The sequence below is a fragment of the Bison bison genome, unplaced genomic scaffold (assembly GCF_000754665.1).
Source record: "Bison bison bison isolate TAMUID 2011002044 unplaced genomic scaffold, Bison_UMD1.0 scf7180017864484, whole genome shotgun sequence".
NCBI lineage: Eukaryota > Metazoa > Chordata > Mammalia > Artiodactyla > Bovidae > Bison > Bison bison.
In genome coordinates, this window is record NW_011495044.1 from 2,067,663 (window position 1) to 2,082,133 (window position 14,471).

At 46.5% G+C, this 14,471-nt stretch overlaps 2 protein-coding genes across 3 annotated transcripts in view; one reads left to right on the forward strand and one right to left on the reverse strand.

Moving 5' to 3' along the window:
* Positions 1-6,132: 6,132 nt before the first annotated feature.
* Positions 6,133-13,682, reverse strand: LOC105004888 (chromosome unknown open reading frame, human C1orf50). 2 transcript variants are annotated; one of them, XM_010862652.1, is made up of 5 exons: positions 13,565-13,682; positions 13,326-13,441; positions 7,675-7,761; positions 7,027-7,158; positions 6,133-6,654 (listed from the first exon to the last, which is right to left on the reverse strand). In XM_010862652.1, exons 1-5 carry the CDS (start codon positions 13,632-13,634, stop codon positions 6,454-6,456), a joined length of 606 nt encoding a protein of 201 aa, XP_010860954.1. In that variant the 5' UTR covers positions 13,635-13,682; the 3' UTR covers positions 6,133-6,453. The 2 variants fall into 2 exon arrangements, with proteins under 2 accessions (XP_010860954.1, XP_010860953.1); XM_010862651.1 differs by having other exon boundaries at positions 13,556-13,682.
* Positions 13,683-13,904: 222 nt separating this feature from the next.
* Positions 13,905-14,471, forward strand: part of P3H1 (prolyl 3-hydroxylase 1) — a 19,787-nt gene continuing 19,220 nt past the window's right edge. Inside the window, exon 1 of the mRNA XM_010862653.1 lies at positions 13,905-14,434. Coding sequence (XP_010860955.1) covers positions 13,970-14,434 — 465 coding nt within the window. The 5' untranslated portion in view covers positions 13,905-13,969. The remainder of the gene's footprint in view (positions 14,435-14,471) is intronic.

A 14,471-nucleotide genomic window follows, 5' to 3' on the forward strand; every position in this document is an offset into this window, starting at 1 on the left:
GGATATTTACGACTCTATAAGCATAAACAAAAGGGGTGGGTGGTAGCGGGGAGGGCGGGGCGGTGGCGAGGGCAGCTTCTTGGCAAAGGAAATTGCAAGAAGGAAAGCACAATGAGGAGGCTGCATCCCAAGGAGAGGGGCGCCTGGAGGCAGAGCCGGCAGGGAGGACACCATTGTGATAGCTGGTGTGATCTTGCATTGCCGCTGTGACTAGGCAGTAATGTTTATTTAGTAAGAGGGTGTAGGAGGGTGTCTTGCTCAGATGTGGGTTGCGAGTGGAGGGTGGTCTCAAGGGGAGAGGCTGAAGAAAAGGAAATCAGCCATGAAACTGGTGAGGAGAACGAGGTGAGCGAGCCGGAACGGCAGACGCTGGGGCTGCTCCTGAAAGGATAGGGAGGGTTGCGTATGACTCGGGGCTTTCTAGGGAAAAGCAAGGACAGCGGTGTGGGTTCCGTGCGCAGGAACCCGGCAGCATTGGTGCGAGAACGCTCCGGGTGACACTTCCCCGTGGGCAGGCAGTGAGCCACGGGCACAGCCACTTGTGTGAGAAACGACCTGCCTCCCCGCGGCCACCCCACTCCACCCGCTACCCTAGAGGCCAACAGCCCAACAGAGAACCGGCCTCCTCCTGACGGTGGTCCGTCCAAGCTGAAGACATCAGCGTGCTCCTCCTCGTCCCTCCCTCTCCGCTATTCCTCGCGCCCTGCGGGATGGCAGCAACGGCGAAGATGCCCAGGTGAAAACACAGAAGAGACCAAGCCGGGGCTGGGCGCCAACACGTCAGGACAGCTCTTTCCCCACTCCCGCCACCCCTGCTCCCCGCCCCCACCGCTGACAGCACGTGGAGGAGGCACGTGCTGCTGCGGATGCTTACCTGGGGACCAGACATTCTTACGTGGGGTGGGGGCCCACACTCCTCCCCCGCTTCCTGTGCGGTGGAGGGACCAGCCAAGGCAAGCGGGAGCTGCCGACCTGAGCCTCTCACCCCTGGCTCTTAGCTCACAATCCCCAAGAGGCAGGGGAGGGGCAATAGGGCTTTAGTTGGCATGAAGAGGGGCCTCATTTTGCAGGGGAGCCCGAGGTCTTGAAGCGGCAGCACGGGTAGGGGGGTGGTGGAATGGAGGGATCTGGGAGGAGTGGACTAGTGTAACACGACGAATGTGCAAAGGCTCAGCAGGTGAAGAGACGAGCGTGTGCACGGTGCATGGGAGGTAGGCGGGGAGCTGGGGGTAGGTAAAGCTGTAAAGAGACGCTGCGGGTCCAGCCTGTGAAGGGCTCCTGGAATATAAGGCCCCTCCTCGTGGGCAGGGCTTCGGCTCTGCTTGGATCACTGCTGTATCTTTGAGCCTGTATGAATGCTAGGCATACAGTACCCTCCCGCCCCCAGCCTCAGTATTTGTTGGATCAATGACAAGCCGAGTAATCTACACTCAGTCCTGAAAAATTGTACATTTTAAGTAGGGAAATGACAAGGTCAAGTTGATTTAGAAAGATTATCCTGGCAGCCATTGTGGAGGAAGGCTCTCTTAAACACCGCATGAGCTGGGGCTGTGGTGCTGGAGCAAAGACATCTTGTTAGACAGCAGCAGACAGGACCAAGAAGTAGCCTGACCAGAAGCCCCTGTGAGAGGGAATGCCAAGACAGCAGAAGAGTGAGAGGGAGGAGGAAAGAGCCCCTCTGAGGTATCCAGGTTCCGTAACTGGACGAGTATGTGCCACGGACACCTGTTAGTGTTCCGGAGGATCCCAAGCACTACTTCTAATACTGCCCCACATTCTCTACGCTGTTGCTAAGTCACTGCAGCAAGAGCTTCCAGGGCCGCACAGAATATGCGAGAGAAGGGGTGGAGTCAGGTCAGGTGACCCCTTGCCTCACCTGGCAGCCTGGAGAGGGAAGAGAAGAATAGGATCTAGCCTGTCCTGAGTGGCTGCTAGCCACTGGGCACTGTGCTCAATGCTTTATAGACATTATAGTCATCTTACTGGGTTTTTTCAAATGCCTCTAATGTTAGTATTAGCATTCCCATTCTCCAGAAGAGGAAATGGGCATTAGTCAATTTTACCATTACTAGTTAGTGGTTCTAAGAATTGAACAGTTTAACACTAAAGTCACACCTAAGGTATTTGAGAAACTAAACTGGAGATCCAGGATGGAGGCAAGTAAAGCTGTGCTACAAGTCTAAGCCCAAGTGTCAGGTCAGCTTCTTTCTGTCATTTGTATTTCTCTTCATTTTCCCAGGCAACATGAACCATTAAAGTGGCAAAATAAAAACTGTCACATAATGATCATAATACTGGCCTTAACTTTTAACCAGATTTACATCCCAGCTCTAGCATTAACAGAGGTGTACATCTGAACAAGTTACTTTGGTTTCCTGAACCTATTTCCTTATCTGTAAAATGGGATTGCTGTGACAATAAGCTTATAATTTATATTAAATAAAAATACAAATAATAAATATATTAAATAATGCTCAGCACAGGACAGAAGCTCAACCATCATCATCATTATTCTAAGGACATGATCATGCATCTGTTACCCCGGACATCCCCAAGGCTTCCTTCAGAAGGGGGAGAGGAAGTAGGGAGATCTAATAAAAACCCTCCTCTCGAACTGGCAGAAGTTTCTCCCTTCCTCTCATTCTGGATCTCACAGAAGTAGAGAACAGGAATAGGGGAACATGTGCTTCTGGCTAGTCCAAATTGAGGCGGCAAGAGTCTGGACTTTATTCTAAGTGTAAAGAGAAACGTGGAGGTCATTTTTTATAGAAGTATTATAACCTGATATGCTTTTAAAGGATGATGACAACAGCCTCTGTGGAAATGGACTGAAGGAGGGTGAGAACAGAGGCAGAAGGCACTTGAGGAGGTTACTGCATCCATCCAGGCCAGAGATGCTGGCGGCTTGGACCAAGAGGGTAGGGGTGGAGGCGCTGAGCAGCAGTCAGAGTGGGATATATTTTGAAGACAGAGCTGAGACTTGCTGACTGGTGTGGGAAGAACAGGATGACTTGGGTTTTGGGTCTCAACAGCAGTGTGACACAGGTGCTGATGGAAACAGAAGGACCGGTGACAAAACGGCCTTGGGGTGTAACTCAAGACTTCCATTTTGGACACGTTAGGTTTGTAATGACATCAAGTGAGACTGTTGGATAAATTAAGTCTGCATGAAACTCAGGGAGAGATCAGGATAGGAGACACACATGTGAGTCAGCAGCATGTGGGTGGCATTTAAAGCCAAGGGAAATGATTAGATCACCTAGCAGAGAAAGAAAAGAGGACCAAGGACTCAGCCTCAGAGCAGTCCGAACTATTAGTGTCATGAGACAAGAAAGATGCAGGGGGTAAAGTGGAAGATGGTAATGTTCCAAATCAAAATGAAGAACAAAGCTTTTAAAAAGGGAGTAGTCCACGAATCGAATGCTGCTTGGACTACAGAAGTCCAGTTACTCCAAGCATTCAGTCTCCTTCCTCCCAAGCTCCAGGTTCTTTAGGGAAGATGCACCTCATCTTGTGTGTGGGGGTTCTGCACATGGGCTTTCATACTAGAAGTGTGGGCTCAATTATTCTTAAGTTGTGTGACCTTAGCTAAGTTACTTAATTTCCTCAGACTTTGATATACACCCTCTGCATGTTCATCACTACTCAAGTGAACTACTTCCATAGTATCCCCTACACACGTTACTCTGTCACTTCTGTATTTATTTCTTCACACTTCTATGAAGAAATCTTCTAGGACTGTCTTAATCAGCCAGAACAGCTTATAGATGTGAACTAAACAGGAATGTTAGAACCTGACCTCTAGCACTTTGTACCTGTATAATCACAGGTCAGGTGCTTAATCTCTGAGATGATCCAGCTCTGTAAAATAGGAATACTATATAATACCTTATGAGTGAGTGAAGTCGCTCAGTCGTGTCCGACTCTGCGACCCCATGGACTGTAGCCCACCAGGCTCCTCCGTCCATGGGATTCTCCAGGCAGGAATACTGGAGTGGGTTGCCATTTCCTTCTCCAGGGGATCTTCCTGACCCTGGGATCGAACCCAGGGTTTCCCGCGTTGCCGACAGACGCTTTAACCTCTGAGCCACCAGAGAAGTCGTATAATACCTTATAGATGGTGATTATATAAAGATTAAATCAGACAATGGCTATGCCTGGCAGAAAAAGAGCTCACCAAACAGTATTTATCATCTCTGAATCTATACCACCAGTGATCTCAGTGCTTGTGGACTGATAACTTAGAAGCCAAGGACACAGTGAGGCCTCCTTTCCCTCCTTCTAGAGCCCTCACAGGAGAATGGGAGGCACAGTCAGTTGTTACTCATACTCGGTGAACCTAAGTAGGGCCAGCTGGGTGGATTATTGAGGCAAATACAGATTGCTAATTATTTTGGAAAATTATCAGGGAGTGGATTCCTACCATCCACACACTCAAGCAAGAAATGCAAGCATTATCTAAGATTCTTTCCTTCCATTCTTTTTGCCACACGGTACCAGTTAACAAGATGGTGATCTACTGTACTTTTTAAATGCCACACTTCATCAAGCCTAAGATGACATCCATTGTTAAGACACACGATTATTTCATGTAGCTATAAGAAAGAAAAAAAAATGCTGCCACTTAAACAATGACCTACCACTGACTTCTAGAAGCATCCAGGTCTCAAGAGATTAAATGTGGAGGAAGAAAAGTACATCTTACGATTGATAAAATACAGCACTTCTCATTCCATCACCATCTTAATCCAGACCTCCAATATCTCTTGCCTGGACTGGGATGAAGGCTCACAGAGGTTTTGCCTCCACTCATCCTCTGTTGTCAAAATGAGATTTCTAAAAAGGTCAATTTTATCAACTCCCTATCCCCAATCCTTCAATTAGCTCTTTTCTCATACCCCTCGGCCAATACTCTTCACTTTAAACTAGCTCCAATTCCCCAAATGTTATATTACTTCTTGTCAACGTCCCTCACGTGCAATTTTTTTTATCTAGAATTGTTTATCATCCTATTCATCTACCTATCTCCTAGCTGTTAGAAGTAAAACTGTTCTGGTCAGGAGATGTCTCAGTCCACCCGTGATTGGCAGGATTATTTTGGTTGATGTGGCTTGTTAAGTGGATATTCCTTTGTTTATTCACAAATAAATTCTATCCAAAAATGAACCCTCCCCCTACCCCGAAAGACAGCCTTTCCATAGAGAGGACAGTTGGTACCCTCCAGATAAGCTCTAACTCTTGTTTCTCAGTTCCCAAGCAGGTGTCAGCTCCTCCAAGTCTTCTTAGGTTCTCTAAGCTGAGTTAGGTAGCTCTCCTTGGTGCGCCATGACATTCCATGTGTACTTCCATCATAGCCCTTTGTATACTATGTTGTGATGGCTGAGTTACTTTCTCCCCAACTAGACTGTGAGCTTCCTGGAAACAGGGGCCTGTCTTACTCAGCTGTGTCATTCTCCAGAATCTTGAAGCTAGAAGGCACTTAATACTTAGTAACTAAGTATTATTTACTTATGGATGGGTGGATGGATGGGTAAATGAAAAATGGTTACTGTATATAATCACTGGGTATTAGTCCCTCTAGGACATGCTACCTCCAAAATAACTTCACAATGCTCCTTTCTCTGAACTTGGTAACCAGCTTAACCAGGAAATCACAATGGCACCACCTAGTGGTCAATGTAGGGAGTAGAGTGAAGTAAGCCAGACCTTATCAATTGCTTCACTTTCACTTTTCACTTTCATGCATTGGAGAAGGAAATGGCAACCCACTCCAGTGTTCTTGACTGGAGAATCCCAGGGACGGGGGAGCCTGCTGGGCTTCCGTCTACGGGGTCGCACAGAGTCGGACACGACTGAAGCGACTTAGCAGCAGCAGCAGCAACAGTCCATGGGGCGGCAGAGTCAGACACGACTGTTGCAACTTAGTGCACACACACACACACACACACCGGAATTACACACTATCGCTAGCCAAGCCAGGCTGTTTATCATCCTCCAGTACCCAATACTCTGCTTCCCAGATGAATTTGAAGCTAGAGTTACACAAACTATTAAATAGCCTCAAGCCCAATCTTAAACACTTCTAGTTACAAAAGACTGTTAACAGTGTTTCTGGAAAATGACTCGCCAGCCTTTTTTGCAGGAAGAGAACTTTCCTTCTTTAATGCTCTAACCCGTGAGAGAATAGATGGAGATAAAGGAGAAGCAAAGTACACTGGATGGTCCTCTGAAACTGACTGGTTGGGTACATGTGACCCAGAGAGGATCCCAGGAGAGACTGATATGATTCTACCATCCCACATAAAGTAATAACAACAGCGTTTCCATTCACACAGGATCGCCTTCAAAGAAGTTCATGATTCACCCACATGCTTTCGTCTCTCTTGCTACCTCCCACCAGGGCAGAAGTTGGGGCAACAAGGAGGTGAGAGGTCCATGTCCTGACAGCCTTTGTCAGAGTCCACTCTCAGTGGACCTGAACCCCGGGAAGTTGGATTCAGTGCTTGGAGGCAGAGCCACTGGCTGGCTTAGCAACTTGCTCATGACACTGATTTTAGCATCCTGCTTCTCAATGTCCTCATACGGAGTCCAGGACAGGTCGTGCTGTAGCTTGTAGGCACCAAGGAAGTCATGTGGACGACTCGTCCCCCATTCCTAGAGAAGGCAAAGGAGGCCGTTCTGATCAGGGCGGGAGGTACAGAAGTTGAGTCCATTTCCTAATTATACCACAATTTTCTTTTTTTGGCTTTTCACTTCAGACCAGTCAGAATCATCCTTGACAAGCACTGCATTACACATCAGGTACCTCCCTGAACAGAGATAATGATTGTGAAATAATTTAAGTGCATATATTTTTCAGTCACCTCTGGGCTCTTGCCACCTCTAGTTTTCTAGAAAATCACTTACCAACTCCTATGCCTACATTTTCTCACACATAACATATACGTGCGCACACACACACACAATACACCAAGAATTTCTTAAAGACAGGAGTAGGTTTCTGTAGCAACAATTAAATGTTCTTACCTCTGGAGAAATAATGGAGAAATACTGCTGGCCACTCTCCCGTTTATAAAGGTAGTAGATGCTGCCCGGCTTTTTCACCATATTACAAGCCACATGGTGCAAGTCAGCATCCCTACGAGCATCTTCCAAAACCTGAAATCCACAGAGACAGAGCCAATCGGATATGAGAGCAAACAGCACTCATACTCAATGAGCATCCCACCCGAAAGCTGGAACCTGTTCCATGCTGAGGGTCTTGCTCCCTCACATCAGTGAATCATGACTGAGATCCAGATGACACTGAAGAGAAAAATTAGACTACATTATGCGACTATGCTATAAAAATGCCTTTGGAAAACTTATATTTCAAAATGTCAAGTACTACCGGCTTTGGGTGGTTTTTAAATTTCTTCCCAGTTTTTTAGTGGTAAGTACATTTCTTTTATAACTGAAAACAAATTTTCCCCTTTAGATGCTTTTTACCTCACTGAGCTTTCGCCCAGTGAAAAACCTTATACTTAACCTCTTGGGCTTATCCTATTTTGCTCAACACTTCTATATTTCTAGGAGGTACCGAAACAAGTTAAGTTACACTGATTATGAGCAAGTTCAGTCAATCCTGTGGACTAAATGAAGAAAATGAAAGCTTACCAAAAAGCTACTACTTACCTTCCTGGCTTGTTCTTGCAAATGTTCGATTTGCTCAGCTATGACTGTCAGTTTGTTGGTGGCATTTGCTCTGATGAATTCATTAGCCTAAGGGTGAGAAAAAACTGAACTGTGGGTCAGAAAAGGGTAAGACTTTACGATGCTCCTATTTAGAGCCCAATGTGAAATTACGTCAACATGTTGGCTTATGCCTTTCATACCCTTCCCATTTTCACCATTCCCCCGTGAACACCCACTCACCCCAAGGCCTAGCTCAGAAGGCACTGCCCAGGAGAAGTCAACGCTGCCATGACCCCATGACCCCATAACATGGAAATAAGTGCTCTTTTTCTATCTCCCAAACTATCTATCTTGTTCACTCTAGATTCTGGTCACACTCAAAATTTTCAGTCTTCCAACATGCCCCAATCTCTTTTGCTTCCAAGTAATTTTGCATATGGCCTCTCCTCCATCCAATACATTTCCCCTCTTGCTCTTTTGCCTGACTAACCCCACTTATTCCTCAGATCTCCATCTGTTTTCTCACATTTAAACATTTCTGAAATCAGGGATGGATCTTACAATGAAAACCTGAAGACACTTGTGCTATGTCTCTTATGGCCTGCGATATAGAAACCTGACTATATATAGAAGGTATCTTTTTTTTTAATTTATTTTAATTGGAGGCTAAATACTTTACAATATTGTAGTGGTTTTTGCCATACATTGACATGAATCAGCCATGGGCATACATGTGTTCCCCATCCTGAACCCCCCTCCCACCTCCCTCCTCATCCCATCCCTCACGATCGTCCCAGCACACCAGCCCTGAGCACCCTGTCTCATGCAACGAACCTGGACTGGCGATCTGTTTCACATATGATAATATACATGTTTCAATGCTATTAGAAGGTATCTGTTAAACTGACCATTATTCAGTTGAGTTATTTACATCACACTTAATTATATTTAACTTATATTTGCATTCCTGTCACTTAAAATGTATTTTTAAAAGACTGGAAGCTCAGTGGGTAAAGAATCTGCCTAAAAGGCAGGAGACCCGGATTTGATTCCTGGGTCAGAAAGATCCCCTGGAGAAGGAAATGGCAACCCACTCCAGTATTCTCGCCTGGAGAATCCCATGGACACAGGAGCCTGGCAGGCTACAGTCCATGGGGTCGCAAGGGTCGGACACGACTTAGCGACTAAACCACCACCACTATGATGTACACCTGGAACAATTATCATATACACAGAAGATTGTCATGTCCTAGGAAATTCAACTGAAGGCACTGGAAATTGCTTTAAAGAAAACAACTTTCAAAGCTAGGAGACACATATGTAACCAATTCAAGTACTGGGAAGGATTATCATCCACACATCAGAAATTTGTCAAAAAACTTCCAGATTTTTTTTCACAAGAAGCTGATTAACTTTTTTTTTTTTTGGCTCTGTCCAACCAGAGACTGAATCAAGGTCCCAGCAATGAAAGCAGAGTCCTAACCACTGGACCACCAGAAGAGTTTCAAAAAAAACAAAACACTGATTAACTTTTAGTGGTATACAACTGTTAAGGAAAAGAAAGTAAGAGGTTAAACTTGAACTAAGAAATATTAAGAGAATTTGCTGGTTAGTTGAGGAAGCTTATGATCAAGGTCAGGTATCAGTCGTGTTCTGAGTGAAGAGAAAACAACTGAGTAGGCTGAGTCAAGCCTTTATCTGTTTCACAGACACACACTGAGCAACTACCATGGGTCAGACACCACGCTAGGCACTGCGCTGGACACACTGGCAAACATGAGAAAGAGGCCACGGCCTTTGTTAAGACTACAGTCTAATGCAACTATCCTTGAGGATAGAAACAAGTCACATGTGAAATTGTAAGTTTTCTAGTAGCTGTGTTAAAAGTAAAAATAAATAAGTAAAATTAATTGTAATAATATAGTGAATTACCTGGCAGTCCAGTGGTTAGGACTTGGCACTTTCATTGTGGTGGCCTGGGTTCAATCCCTGGTTGGGGAACTAAGATTCCATAAGCCACATGGCACAGCCAAAAAAACCCAAAAAACTACTAATATAGTTTATTTAACCCAATATATCAAAAAATTGAGCACTGAAGAATTGATGCTTTTGAACTGTGGTGTTGAAGAAGACTCTTGAGAGTCCCTTGGACTGCAAGAAGATCAAACCAGTCAATCCTAAAGTCCTGAATATTCATTGAAAGGACTGATGCTAAAGCTGAAACTCCAACACTTTGGCCACTTGATGCAAAGAACTGACTCACTGGAACAAAGACCCTGATGCTGGGAAAGATTGCAGGCAGGAAGAGAAGGGGATGACAGAGGATGAGATGGCTGGATGGCATCACCGACTCGATGGACATGAGTTTGAACAAACTCCGGGAGTTGGTGATGGACAGAGAAGCCTGGCATGCTGCAGTCCATCGGTCGCAAAGAGTCTGACATGACTGAGTGACTGATCAGAAAATTTATCATTTCAACATGTAATCAAATAAAAATTGTTAAGAGATATTTTACATTTCATATTAAGTGTATATTTTATATTCACAGCACCTATCAATTTGGATGCTATATTTTCATTGGAAAAACTTGATCTGTATTGAGACTTCATAAAGTTTATAGTTGGAAGAGTCAATTCACATACTCAAATTGTTCCAAATATACTTGTTTCCAGTCATTAATTCAATTACCAGGTTTTAAAATTTAAATTAATTAAGATCACATTAAAACTTTTTTTTTGAGATCACATTAAAATTTAAAATAGTTTATCAACTGCACTAATAGATAAGAAAGTCTCACTGAGGTTGTGACATTTGACTTGGGTCTGAAGGAAAGGGCTAGCCATGCAAAAAAATCAGAGAAGCAGCTTCCAGGCATTTCTGAGGCCAATGCAGCTTGAGTAGTTAGTGAGGGGAGATGTAAAAAAGGGTGCAGGCATCAGATCACGTAAGGCTTTATGACCCCTGATACAAGAACTTGCACTTTGTTCCAGGGACAGTGAGGCACCTCATGGCCAAGCAGAGAGTAGGTGGTCCCTGAGCTAGGATAGTTCTGGTTAAGAGTGGCCTTGAAATAAATCTTTTTTCTTAAGGTGGCAACAAATCTGTTCTTTGTACACAAAAGAACCTAATTAAAACAGAAATAAGAGAAAGACTACCTCTAACCACTAAGCACAAACTCTGGCCCTAATCACTCTGAGGCCCTTTGCATATTATCTCATTTAATTCTCGTAATACCTTATGAAGCTGGAGCTGATAACTTCACTTTCTCATTTTAGGATTAGACTCAGACAGGTGAAGTAGCCTGTCCAAGGTTTGAAGGCTTCCCTGATGGCTCAGCGGTATAGAATCCGCCCGCCAATGCAGGAGATGGAGGAGAGGCTCCCTAGGTTGGGAAGATGTCCTGGAGAAGGAAATGGCCAAATACGACACTATTCTTGCCAGGATAATCTCATGGAGAGGAGCCCGGCAGGCTACAATCCAAAAGGTCACAAAAACAACTGAGCACACACACACATCCACAAATCTCAACACAGATCAGTCTGATTCTAAATTCCGTGCCTTAATACCAGGCTTCTTGCACTTTCGAACACCCACGAATACCTAAATTGCATGTAAGAAGTCAGTCCTGCTACAAAGTACATTTCAGTTCACAAACTGAAATACTCTTGATTCTGTTTATCTTCAGGGTGCTTTTTCTTCAGTTTCTCAAAGAAAATGGAAAAATGAAGGTAGCACAATAATGCATACTCTGTATTTCACTAGATTACAGACTAAAGGACAAAAACTGTCTTCCTTCTTTCTTTTCCACGTCCTTGTAATAAACATGTCACTCAGTAACCCACCAAAAATGTTTGCCTAAGATGTGACTCTGGGAGCCTCCCTGCCAATAAGTGATTTGATTCAACAGACACATAAAGTGAAGGTGAACTGTCCAACTCTTTGCGACCCCGTGGACTATACAGTCCATGGAATTCTCCAGGCTGGAATACTGCAGTGGGCAGCCTTTCCCTTCTCCAGGGGATCTTCCCGACCCAGGAAGCGAACTGGAGTCTCCTGCATTGCAGGCAGATTCTTTACCAACTGAGCTATCAGGGAAGCCCACATAATGTTTTCATAATCCATAAAAGTCAGATTTTATTTTTCACCTCTCTAGGAAAGAGAAAGCACATAATATATCAAAGGAGATTTCCTAAGCATTTGAAAACAAAACTGAGATACCGAGACATACATGTAATGGAATTTGAGCACATTATTAAATTTTTTTGAGCAAAATGAAGGCCTTTGAATATAACCAAGGCCAAATGTGATCATATACACCAGGATGAGGGGATATCATAAATTTTAAAGTAGCAATGCCCTGTATCTGTACATCTCAAAGAGGGTTCTACAACTGGAAGTCTTGGGAAGAATGATTAGAGGAAACCTGGATTTTCAAGAATTTCAGACTTAACAGTTCTCCTAGTTCACACCCTGCATTTTACAGATAAAGAAGCTGAGGTCCAGAGAAAAGTAATTTACCTCAAGTCACAGTGCAAGTTAATATCAAAACTGGGATTAAAAATTCATGTGTTCAAATTCCCAGTGACCCTGGGAGAACTGTTTCCAGGAAGAAAGGGGAGGAGCCAGTTATACATAAGTTTTGCAACAAAGGGCAGGTAGTCTGAACATCAAAAGACTATTACTAATTAAAGAAAACCAGGTAATCCAAACTAAAGAATTAAGCGCTTTTCTATATATGTGAAGATAAAAGAGTCTGGACTCACTGAAATCATTCCTTTGATATGCACCTCAGCTATCTGAGGTAGCATCCTGTTTTCATCCTAAGCTTCCTCAGTGCTCACTATAAGCAGTGGCTACAGTCTGATAGATGACTGCTAGATGGGAGATATTCTCTCCTTCCTGAGTTCCCTCAGGGCTCACTACCTGTGAAGGCAGCAATTGCTAAGGACTGTCTAGTCAAGGCTATGGTTTTTCCTGTGGTCATGTATGGATGTGAGAGTTGGACTGTGAAGAAGGCTGAGCACCGAAGAATTGATGCTTTTGAACTGTGGTGTTGGAGAAGACGCTTGAGAGTTCCTTGGACTGCAAGGAGATCCAACCAGTCCATTCTGAAGGAGATCAGCCCTGGGATTTCTTTGGAAGGAATGATGCTAAAGCTGATACTCCAGTACTTTGGCCACCTCATGCGAAGAGTTGACTCATTGGAAAAGACTGATGCTGGGAGGGATTGGGGGCAGGAGGAGAAGGGGACGACAGAGGATGAGATGCTTGGATGGCATCACTGACTTGATGGACGTGAGTCTCAGTGAACTCCGGGAGTTGGTGATGGACAGGGAGGCCTGGCGTGCTGCGATTCATGGGGTCGCAGAGTCGGACACGACTGAGCGACTGAACTGACTGACTGTGACATCCTTATTTACTCATACAGCATGAAATATTCCATTTCTCAGAGATTATGGGCACTCAAGCTGCAACTGAAGGTGTGTTTGGTCTCAGAAGATCAGCTGGAGTCAGGCCACCAACTGGCCATGAACATGTATTCCCCGAGTGTAATATGGAGTCAAAAAACCCCACTACTCCACACTAAGTGGCTGGGAGGACCAAATATGCAAGAAGATAGTCATTCACTATCCCAGCCCCGCCTCCTCACCTTCTGCACCTGCTCTGCGAGCGCCACGAGGTCTAAAGGGTCCCCGGCCCGGTGGGTGTGGTAGGGGCTCACCAGGGCCAGGCCGCCGGGATTCGGGGTGAGCTCCACCAGGGCTCCTGCGACACACACCCAGGAACAGAGGCCGTGAGCGCCCGCCCTCGGCCTCCCGTGGAGCCCGGCAGACTAGCTGCTCCGGAAGGGCTTCTTTTCCCCATCTGACTCCCGCCTACCTCCCCGACCTGCCGCCGACAGAACTCCTTGGTTTTCTGTGACTCCCTGGGTCCCCCCGGGCGTTGCTGTATCTTCCATGACAGGACTTAGTTCTTCTCACTACCCAGGCGGCGCGAGACTGCAGAACAAACGCAAAAAAGCCCGTGGGCGGAGCTTCCGCGTCTTCTGACCACTAGGCGTCGGAACTGCCAGGAGTCCGGAGGCGGGGCTCCTGCTGACGCTCAGGGTTCCGCTGAGGGGCGGAGTCAAGGCTGGGGGAAGGCAGAAGAGATGGTGCCTCCTGGCAGACGCCGCAGGGTTTGGGAGGCGGGGCTTCGTCTAGGGCGGGGCTTCCCTCGAGGGCGGGGCTTCGCGGAGGTGGGACTCCAACCTCCCCGGCCGGTGACCAAGGGTCCCGTTAGGTCTGGGCGGCCATGGCGGCACGCGCTTTAAGGCTGCTGACCACATTGCTGGCCGTCGCCGCCACTGCCTCCCAGGCTGAGGCCGAGTCCGAGGCGGGATGGGACCTGACGGCGCCTGATCTGCTGTTCGCGGAGGGGACGGCGGCCTATGCTCGCGGGGACTGGGCCGGTGTGGTTCTGAGCATGGAGCGGGCGCTCCGCTCGCGGGCCGCCCTGCGCGCCCTCCGTCTGCGCTGCCGCACTCGGTGTGCCGCCGACCTCCCATGGGAAGTGGACCCAGACTCGCCCCCAAGTTTGGCGCAGGCTTCAGGTGCCTCCGCCCTGCACGACCTGCGGTTCTTCGGAGGCTTGCTGCGCCGCGCGGCTTGCCTGCGCCGCTGCCTCGGGCCGTCGACCGCCCACTCGCTCAGCGAGGAGCTGGAGTTGGAGTTCCGCAAGCGGAGCCCCTACAACTACCTGCAGGTGGCCTACTTCAAGGTGCAGACCTGCCCGAGCCCCGGGCGGCTGGGGGTCC